This window comes from Schistosoma haematobium, chromosome ZW (genome assembly GCF_000699445.3).
Source record: "Schistosoma haematobium chromosome ZW, whole genome shotgun sequence".
Lineage (NCBI taxonomy): Eukaryota > Metazoa > Platyhelminthes > Trematoda > Strigeidida > Schistosomatidae > Schistosoma > Schistosoma haematobium.
The window spans coordinates 18,986,940-18,998,572 of record NC_067195.1 but is presented as its reverse complement, the minus strand read 5'-3'; the positions used below and the strand labels follow the sequence as shown (position 1 = coordinate 18,998,572).

Below are 11,633 nucleotides of genomic sequence, written 5' to 3'. Positions count from 1 at the left end.
CCGCTTCCCTGTCTAGCCCAGCCAGTTGAGTCTAGAACGCAAGTCACAGCCTCTGAGTTATAGATCATTATATTTCAGACATACTCTATTTATATACTAACCAAACAGACCACATCGTACCATAAAAATAGAAAACAACATCTGTACAGTATTTAACGAGTGAAATAAATAACGGCCAATAGGAAATGTTCATTTGACGTCCAAGGACATCATTAGACTTAACATGATAATGATTGGCACATTATTCCTCAGGATCCATAACACAGGGTGATTAGATTAGCCGAGATAATGTCCTCGTGGATGATGACATAAAACTAGGTGGGTATTCTTATTCGTTATGGCTAATTTTCTCTTACATTTACTCTACCGTATAAGTATGTTACATCATAAGAATTGGCTTACCTTGCTCAATAAAAATGGTTAAACCAAGTGAATTACTGGCGAACTTGGACAAATTTATTCGTATCTCTTTTGATCGTTCAAAAATCATTAATGCAAGTGAATTTGTAACTTGATTCTATCACAATTGACCAGTAATGTGCAAAAGCCAAATTTTATATATCTATTAAAGTTATTTGCTGTATCCCCTATTACGGTCAAACAGGCCAATTTTACGCATTCGAATCCATCGAGAGTCGAACCGAAAATCTTAATCTGTGTTTTTGCACAGGAATTCATATATAATGAATAAATTTATTCATTTTAACCCATTTTCCTGATGACGTTTCCCCGTTACAGATACTTAGTTAGGATTTACTCCATTATTATATTAATATTGCTCCATAAAATTAAAGTTTCCCTAACATTGCTTTGGTTCAAATAGATAATGTTTGAATCCTAATACTTTACCGAAAGATCCTGTTTAGTAAAATTTAACTGCAAGTCAAATTTATAAACATTTATATTCTGTTTAAAAAATTGACTTATATTTAAACTGTAAGACTATCTGGAGTACACTGTGGTGGTCTTCTTAACGTTAATTCTAAAGTAGTAGTATTTTCAGTATTTAGAAAATACTAAAAATAGTATCACTTGTACGTAACTAAACGAGATTATCGGACTAAATATTATATTGAGTTTTCAATTCAACCTTTGAGTCAAGCATGTTTAGTAGAGATAATACCCAGTACATATCGTCAATATAATGTAAGAAGTATGAAAAAGAAAAAAATTTATTATCATTGCGACTATATTATAGAATTAAGAGAAAAAGTCAACGAATTTTATGCTTAAAAAATAAATCCTCTCTAAAACCGACTAAACTAGATATCATTCCGTTGGCTAGGCAATGGTTCTCTCATTTTATTTTGAAGATTCGTTTTTACGGGAAAGTTCCCATTATTTACAGTCCAGTCACCCTAACGATTTTTTCTGTCATTATAACAGATACCAACTAGGTGTACAATAAAAATATCAACCTAGCCTTTCAATCTCACGTATTTTAAAACCTCAAACAAAATAAACATTGAACGATACAAGTGTTGTATAAACAATATCACAAGAACTTACTAATTTGATTGTCTAAACATTCAAATGGTGTTTATTTCATTTCAATAAAACAAATAAGTTGTCTCTATCTATAATATTGTGCTACAAAAAAAACGTGAAATGTACTAAAGTTAACTCAGTAATTATATATATATATAATGAATATTGAATAATATCGGTGTAATAACTTTTTTGTTCCATTTAGTAAACCTTTATATACATGTACTTATCACTGTTTGTTTTTAAATACACCAAGTTATGCTTGATATAAGAATTATTAATATGTATGCACAGTCCTACTACTGACATCATTTAAGTACTTGCCCACATTTCAATCGGTATATCTTCAAAAAGGTTGTAACTTGATGCCTATAACACAATGAAAAATGTGCAAAGTAGTCACGATAAAGAAAATCAATTCTCAGTTATGAAGATTTCTACTTCGGAGCCGATTATTGCTAATGATACTGCTACTACTTCGACAAATGCTACTCCAGGAAATAATTTCAGTTGTTTAAATCAAACGATTATTGATATTGAAAATATCTTGTATAAAAACTGCATAGAACTTAGTCAACATGAAACTAAATTAATCACATTATTAGAAAGATCTGAAGCTATGGAAAAAAATGTAAGTAATTAGGTTAACTATATACATATATATATAATATTTATCATTAACTCTCTACCCAATGCTTAATTTATTTGATACAATCAAGTTCAAACACGGTATTGATACCTACATTGTGAATACATCTCCAGAAAAACAATGTGGAACACTGATGGTAGCAACAAACCGCAAGGGAAGAACTGGATAGTTAGGTAGTGAACAAATGATAGGTTTGAATAAAATTAGTACAGCTCATTTAGCTCAAAATGTAATCATTAGACTACTCGATTCCTCAATATCTAAAGCACTTCAGGCTCACCATTTTCAAGTATAACTTCTGACTACTTGTAAGTAGTTAAAGCTGTTGACTTAAAAATTACTAACAGACAAATTACGAAATGCTCTATCGAAAACTGGTCATAAAGAGAGATTGATCTTATCCGATAAACTTTTAAAGCTGCATAAATTTCAGACTTATTCAGTTTAGTTGTGAGTAGAAGAAACTGACAGGAAAACTTCTTGGACTAAATTTTTGTTTCAACAGAAGTAATCAAGTTTACTGGTTTAGTAAATGTAGAGATTTCACTCCGACAACAATTCTCTACACATTTCATGGGAAGTCAGTGATTTTATACGTGTTAGGAGTTGTGACGTGACTAGAAACCTACTTTGGAATCCCATCATGTGATACAGGTCAAGAGTGTTTTGGTGGTAATCTTGATGGATTGACGTCGATTAGGTTACAATTAGAAATTAAAGAGCACTGAACGGTTATCCCATCCCAGTTCAGAATACTACCGCAACGTGAACACTCGACCTCGTCATGGTCCAAACCATATTTCTACTCACTAAGCCATTTGGTTGGCTTGGAATGTTAAGTATTTCCGATGTAAGTGAATTCATAATACAGCATACTGCCGCGAAGTCCCATTCTACGAAGAAAATATTTTTCAGCACGCCAGGATCTTTAATGGAACCCAAAGCGAGGCCAACTTATCACAATTATCACTTAAAAAGTACACTAATCTACAAAAGGTTTTTACATTGATACTATGACTTACGTATTAAAGTTATCATTTAAGAAATGAACGCCAATATGGACAATATGTTGTGCTCTTGTTAAACGAACATTTTGTTTGCCCAATTATTCAATCAAGTTCTTTTTTATTCGATTACTATACTGGGAAAAATAAATGGTAAATATGAGTAAATAAATAATTATATTCAGAATTTTTCAAAGAGATTTTCCTCAACTTACATTGTACACTTAACTGTTTATAGTGGAGATATTCATCTTATTGAATAATGTATATCAATAGTGAGGTATTTAAAAAATCCAATGCATTTGTCAGATATATGTAACAAATAATAAAATAAACTTTGTCCAGGAGATGCTTTTCAGGTAACAGATCAATTTTAACATAGTTTTTGTCAAGGTGAGTGACAGTATGTTTTGTTGACACTGAGTTTGATTGGTTGTTGTTGAATCCTGTCCTGTTATTATCTACATGTTTCTGTTTGTGGCTTTCCTCTCTGATGTGATTCTTGATAAATATAAGATTAAGGATAAGATCAAAGACGAACGCCACCAAAAGAAATATGTAGATAATAACAGGACAAGATTCAACAACAACCAATCAAACTCAATGTCAACGAAACAAGCTGTCACTCATATGTAGAGAAATTCGAGTAGCTCACTTCTATCCTAACTTAGTCCTGATGATGTTATCCAGAAGGACGATTAATGCTTCAGTGTTATCAACCAAAACTCATCAGAATGAATCACAGATTAATGCAGAAATTAAGTGCGTGAAATGATCACATAAACTGAATCATTGGCGAATAATCAGCTAAAACTTTTAACTAGTTAATTTTATTATCAGTCAAATTAGAAAGTTTGCGAACTTTCCCGCTTTTTGTTAAGAATTCATTAAAATATTGAACCGATGAGTTAAATTGATTGGATTAAAGCAATGGCTTAAATTCTGTGATGTTGGACAGTTTGTGTTTAGAGTATTATATTCTTCTAGAGTTTAGATAACGAGCATAGTTCTAAAACGTTCATAATTACAAAATCGATTAGTTGATTGAGTAGTTGTTTACTTTTTAACAGTAAGTTTCGAAAACAAAGAATATCTATCAGCCTTTTCCGTGCGATCGAACATCCAACTTTTTAACTATCATAACTTTTAGGAACTTATACAACTGCAGCTAGCGCAAATATCGTATTTCACTAGGAAGCCATTCGTTACCTGTATAGCTCAACGATACTATCACTGGCTGTAACACTTGGTAACGTCTTTCCGTATCCTACATTCAGATTGCAGATACAAATTGTTGATAGTATCAAATAACATGAAGCACAAGACCAGTACCTTTTGTCCATTGCCTTCAGCGATTTATCACCAAAGCTATTATTTTCATCATCAATATTCCTAGAGTCAGAAATAAATATTTAAAAATTCATATGACCTAACTGTAATAAATTCCAATAAGTCCTCTATGAAATTTATTTTCTTCAGGGTGAGAGAAGTAGGCCATTTCAACCTATTCCATTTGTCTAATTTGACGTTCTTCATATTTGACCTAAATATAATTAAATAATTTAGTTTAAGTGAAAGTTTGGTCAACTATTAAAAGAAAAACTCATTCAGTTTATTGATCGATCGCTGTTTACAAGCATTACAATCAATATTTACCATTTAATCTCTATCTCTCCATCTATTGGAATCAGTCATTTGATGATTAAAAAAATAAATAATTCAATTAGTTTGTATTCAGTTATTTACTGTTCCAGGTGATTAATTCAAGTTTCCTGCTTCTATATAAAAAAAGTACTGTACTACACCTTGTAAAAATTGAAACTTGCGGAAATTATTCACATTTGATTGTTTCGTTTAATTTAGTTATTGTCTAATGATTGCTTTATGTCAGTGAAGATCGCCTCTGTTAGTCTCAGTGTATTCCTGTAGCGAAGAAATTAAATGAGTTTGTATCATAACTTTAGTCAGAATTTTCTTTAGACTTCAACAATAACTGTTTATGATTGAAATCATGAGTTAATTGAAGCTAGGCCACCATGGAAAACCCGGAAGCACTAGACGGCCGTTTCGTCCTAGTATGGGACTCCTCAGCAGTGCGCATCCACGATCCTGCACCCCGCAAGATTCGAACTCAGAACCTACCAGTCTCGCGCCAGGCTCTTAATCAACTAGGTCACTGATCCGGCATCCAGTGGTGTTAATGTCTAGCCTCAACCAATCCACGAAATTGCGCAACCATCTTCCATTGTACTGAGGTAGACACCTGTTTCTACCCGACACGGATTAGCTTCACTGGTCACGGCTTCTCACCAGAACTCCGAGAATTTTCTCACGAAGATAGTCACTAGTGAGCACATGGTAATTATCGAATCTCGCGGGGTGTGGGATCGTGGATGCACACTGCTGAGGAGTCCCATACTAGGACGAAACGGCCGTCCAGTGCTTCCAGGTTTTCCATGGTGGTTTAGCTTCAAATGACTCATGATTTCAATCAAAAACTTAACAATCTCCACAACCCCTAAACTGATAATAACTGTTTAATTTTAAGTTATTATAACATGCAAAATAATAGCAAAAATTGAGTGAAACAAAACATGAATTGATGCTTGGGAAATCAAACAGTAATGAAGTAAATGTGTTTGTTGATAGTTGAACAGTTTTATTTTAGGTTTGAACTGACGATTCTTCTTTATTAAATTATCCCAAAACTTTATTATGGTAATGATATTTTGACCACCTGTAATACTTGTAATTAATGACATGAATTCATTATTTTCAAAACGCTCAATTCAGCAGTCCTACTAACGGTATTGGAAGACGGTCGCGTAATATTGTGAATCAATTAAAGTTAGGCATATCGACCGTCGGATATGAGACCAGTTATCTAAGGATCATGGCTTCGTTAAGAGTTCTAAAGGTCCTGATTTTTAGGAGTCCTGTGCCAAGACAAAACAGCTGTCTATTGTTTTTCATTTTTCAACGGTTAATTAACTGATGTCAGTACGTGATGTAAACCATAGAACTCAGCAGATGTTTTTTATGAATGCGATTAGTAATGCGAATTGTCATTAACCAAAATGTGGTTAGTTTTGCACGTGACAAGAGAGTTCATTTTTTAGAAGAGCTTTCACACTCTAAATCTCTCTAACTGTGAAACATTTAATCTAATGAAATAAAAAAATGAAATCATGGGTAACATTGTTTATTATGTGATATAGAAAGTCACTAATGTATGGTTGACTTATTTATAATGACAAGCTCACAGATCAGTGACCTTTGAAGAAAGTTGTAGTTTGCCGTCCAAATACCATGTAACAAAGGCTGTATATATCTTATTCCTGACCACTTTTTTGTGTTGCGCTGGCTAAATGATGAAAAAATACCTAAGTTTTATAATGCAAAATCCTATCATTTAGAGATGCAGTTCCCGATATCGTCTTATTTAATGTTATCTGCTTCCGTGCGATTGTCCAGTATCGAAAAATGCTTTCAGCATATGGAAAACATTTTGTCTGGAACATTTAAACCTTCTGAGACAACATATTTCTTAGTATATATTGGTTTCCCTAAACACTGATTGCATGGGTAGTCCGTTCTTTTTTTACCTTCGTTGTGGAAATAACTATCGATTTCTGGGAACCAAATTTCTTCAATCCTGCTGGTTAAGACAGTTGGCGTGATTACGTTTTCTCAGGATAAAAATAGTATCTTTTTAATTAGATGTATCTTTTCATATGATTTCCAAGAAAACAGTTACAACCATATTCTTTTTAACTACGATATTCAAATCAAATCTGGTCGGATTATACTATTTAGAAAATTTAAAATTTTGATCTTCAGTGACAATCAATAATTTCTAATGTACATCGCTCACAAAAAACGGGTTACGCTGAATAAAATTAAACGAATTCACTACATTGTTCAGTGTGAACCTTTAACCGAGATTTATTTATAAATAAAGAAAACAGTGAATAGATAGATAAGTATTACGGTGTTTTTACAAATATATAACTTAGATTACTTTAAAATAACGAAGACAGATAATAAACTGAATAGGTGTTACCAAAAGGAGTCTAACACAACTACTGATATATCCATTAAACCTTTAGATATGAGTTGTATCACTGAAAGAACAGTGTTTGTGTTATATCCGAGCGAAGATTAAATCACGAGTAACTTCTGAGACATATTAATTGACTAATATTATCCATACATTCTTATGGTATAATTATTCAATAATTAGATTATGTGTATTTATATTCCCCTTGTTATAAGCTTTATTTTGACCTATAATTTATAATTGTGCGATTCACGGTACTTAAGCTATGTTCAGTTTAGTGGCTACTGCCTCCCACGTTCACAGCCACCTTTTGGCTTTATTGTGTACAAATGTTATTTCCTATTTTATGGTGCGTTGCGGTCTGTTTGATTGATATATAAACCTAGTATGTCTGAAATAAATGGTTCGATTTCATTCGATTGGCATATTGGTAGCTGGTATTGTTGTTCTGGACTCAAGTGAACGGGCTAGACGGATATAGGACCATTAAGGACGCTAAACTGCCCATACCGGTCGAAGGTCGTTGGTTTGGCACAGTGCGAAGATTGTATAAGTCGTGTTTTGATTGGTGGATAAACCACGTGGTAAAAAGCCGGATATAAAGTCATAACAGTTTGTAATTTATTCCATAGAAATAATCAACGTAAACGTTAACCACTTACTCGTTGAATAATCTAGCTGTTTATTATGCTCTATTCTTGCACTCCTACAGTGACCCATTATTGTACTATGGTATTTTGTATAACTTAGGTCAACTGGTCTGATAAACTCATTGTGTCCTTCATTTTCATCTCGAAATGAAAACAGATCACAGGTACTGGATAGGAAATCAATAATGTTAATGTAGATATACTTATTCAGTTTTAAGCTATAAATTTTTGTAAAGGCATTGATAATACTACTCTCCTGACAAAATAGAAGCAAATGATGTAGAGTTGAAATGTGAGGGGATGGTTATAGGTTATATGTTTTTATTATTAAGCCACCACTGGATATTCAAAAAGTAATAACAAATTAAAATTAAATGATGATAAATAGCGTAAAAGCCAGTTTTGTGATTGACGTTTAATAACCGACGGATAATGTGCTGTCACTGGAACATGTAAACTCAAAGTTTCTTTTGCGGCAAATTCATAGGTAAATACTTCTAAGTTGATGCCCAATATAGACTCAATAGGGTTCAGGCTTTCTTTAATCTTTATTAAGTTTCCTTATTTTATATATGAATTAAAATGTGCAATCTATCATTCAATAGATTCTTTCTCACACCCCTCCCCGAAGTTCTACTTTTACTAATGTTGGACAGATTTGCCTTGAGATTCCAATCTTTAGCTACGATTTAAAGATGACTCACTGAGTAACTTTATGAAATACAACCAATAACTAAATAAATATGAAAAAAAGTTTTTCATTACTGACGGATATCGACGGGAGAATAAGTGTAAAATAAGTTAGCATATAATTTTTTCTTTAGTGAAAAGTTATTTGTTTACAAGATTTAATCAATTCTAAAAGTCACGGAATATAATGCACTGGGATGAGCACATTTCATGTATACGGGCTTTATGTCACACTGAGACCGTCTGGTCTCTGAAACAGAAGAAGAAGAATTGAAGTTTGAGTCTACGACTGGTTAGTTAAGAACCGAAATTAAGAGGCTAGTTGTAAATACATAGAATACTATTGAGAGTGGAAAGTATTCCACATTCAATGGTTTCTAAGTCTTCTTGACTATTACAATGTGAGGTGCTACCAGTTAACGATTATTATTGATTTCGAACTGAACAAATCTTTACCGATCATCTAACTGTTTCAAATTTATTTTATTCTAACAATTACTACATTTACTGAACCAGTAGTGGATAAGGCTAAAATATTATGAAGATATAATGTAAACTGACGATAATCTTTTGTAAAAGTATACCACTCAAAGAAAATATTCCGATTCCATTTTAAAAAGATATAACGATATATTTTTAATTAATTCACAGCATACACTTATCTCCAGTCAGTTGAGATTCGGAGAATGTTTATAGCTTGAGATGAGGATTTGGGATTGGTTGTGCTTTTTGAGAAGCAACTGTCAGTCCACAAGAAAGTTAGAACTCTTAATATAAATGTCAAGACAGGTCTCTTGTTCAGGACTGAAACTTGGAGAGTTGGTACAACCATGATCAAACCAGCTTCCAGCTGAAGAAGAAATTATGAACGGACCCTAGATGTGGATAGGACACACATTGCGGAAATCATCAAACCAAGTAAAAAAGCAAGCCTTAACTTGAAATCCCGGAGACGAAAGGAAAAGAGACAGACCAACGAATATTCTGCGTCGAGAATCAGAGGCAGACGTCATAGGTACGAATAGCACTTGGAAATAATTGGATAGGAGAGCTCACGACAGAGTTTTAGTTTACTGCTCGACGGTCTCTGCTCAACTAACGGTAAAAATAGTAAATTTTAAAAATTCTAAAGTGTATGGCTCAATCTTGATGCTTCCATTGTCTTTCTAACCTAAATCATCAGCATATGTTTCAAAAAGTAGAAGAGCATTTTCTCTTGAAGTATGTGCTGTAGTCTAGAAAGACAAAACAATCTTTACGATTAAACCATTGATCTCTGAGATCACCATACTTACAAAATTAATCCCTTTTTTTAAAATACTGTCCAAACTTATTCACAAATCACCTATTATTCCAAGTAAAAACAATAGTTAGAAGATTTTTGCAGAATTCCTCTTTCTATTTTGAAATAGATAATGTAATTATCAATTAATTTATTCCAACTCTATCAAAAGTTGTGATTCTAAATAGATTGCTGTAGATGCTAAGGCGTAGCTAATAGTAATAACAATTATTATTATCGTTGTTCACGTTACTATAGCCCGTGTAAAATTGTTTTCCTTAACTTTTAAAGTTCATTCAAATAACCATAGAAACTATGGTTGACCTTCATACAGCAGAACAGTTCAGTATCAACTAGTTAGCAAAATATTTATGATCTTTTGCTTTTGAAAACTTAAAAAACAAAGATGACGTAAGGTGTGGTACAGGGAAAACTGTATTCAGTAAAAGGTATTAAGACATATAACCTTCGAATAACATTAGAAAAAACGAAAAAATGTATGAAAAGGGGAATATAGATCATTTGGAAGCAATGGAAAAATATTTTGATTATTTTAGCCAAAATAAATATGTTAGTAAATGGCGAGGATTGTTCGTCAATTAATGGTTTATCAAATGATGTTGAGTCATTTGGACTACTACCGAGAAACCAATCAATGTAAAAGCTTCAGTGCTAGAGTAGGTCAGTAGCGATACGAATCACACTGTGTTAACTTCTCAGACTGTAAACTGAGTCATCCAATATCGGATTCCACACAGAGCACTAGTTCGCAGGAACATCGACTAGCACGAAATGTAGGATCATAGTCTCAACATAATACACTCTACCCTCTGTTTTAGGGGTGCTAATGCACACTCCCGAGGAGTCCCATACTAGGGCAAAACAACTGTTTAGTTGTTTTTCTTGTGTTTTTTTAATAGTTGTGATATTAACTGTGAAACTCAACAATCTTCACAATCCCTTTACACTATGGATTACTTATTTATTGTTAATTGTACGCTTCCTAAACAATATTCGTTTCAATGTTTCAACCTTTTTTTATATGTTTAATTTTTTTCAGGCAAAACAATTTAAGAAGGTGAATAAAAAATTCAATCTACTCAAATGGAAACAACATAAATTTATGACAAGTTTAATAGTTATTGGTGCAACGATATCAATAATGATTATAATATTACTACTAATATACATTTAACCCATATAAAAATGATTAACAGTCTTTAAGAAGTAATTTTACATAATCTATGTGATGACTATTTATGGTGATTTAAACTTATGGATTCATATTACTCATTAGGAAACAATACAGAATATGTGGATTCTTTAATAACCAAATCCTCATGTACTTATTAGGTTTGATATCAGTTTTCAATTGTTTGAGAATAATTACAGTGTAATCCTTTAAGATTCATGCCGTTCATTTTCATCATGTCTGGTGTAAAAAAATAAATGATAAAATTAGTCTTGAATATCTATTTAGACTTAATTTTATGCATATACGCATTGAAATTACACTGGAGTTGTCTTCATATTTGAGGAATAATATAAGTTGGCACGACTTTCCTAAAGTAGTATTTAGTATGCCTCTATGGTTCAAGGATAAATTTTGTAACTTTCGTGGAGTATTAATGGGTCCGTATAACTATGGATTGTCAGATCAATCGCTTGAATTGATGCAATTGATGTGAGTGGCTACTCACGAAATTCGGATTTATTGACGCAGTATCTTTAAAGAACGCACAATAGAAGATAGAACAACTTGTTAGCAAGGTATTTGTCATTTTACATAGAGAATTGATAATATTTATGT

At 32.5% G+C, this 11,633-nt stretch overlaps 1 protein-coding gene across 1 annotated transcript; it reads left to right on the top strand.

Moving 5' to 3' along the window:
• The first annotated feature begins 1,672 nt into the window (after positions 1–1,672).
• On the top strand, positions 1,673–11,287 carry MS3_00002944 (uncharacterized protein). The gene is made up of 2 exons (XM_051210606.1): positions 1,673–2,119; positions 10,884–11,287. Exons 1-2 carry the CDS (start codon positions 1,868–1,870, stop codon positions 11,016–11,018), a joined length of 387 nt encoding a protein of 128 aa, XP_051070613.1. The 5' UTR covers positions 1,673–1,867; the 3' UTR covers positions 11,019–11,287.
• Positions 11,288–11,633: the final 346 nt, after the last annotated feature.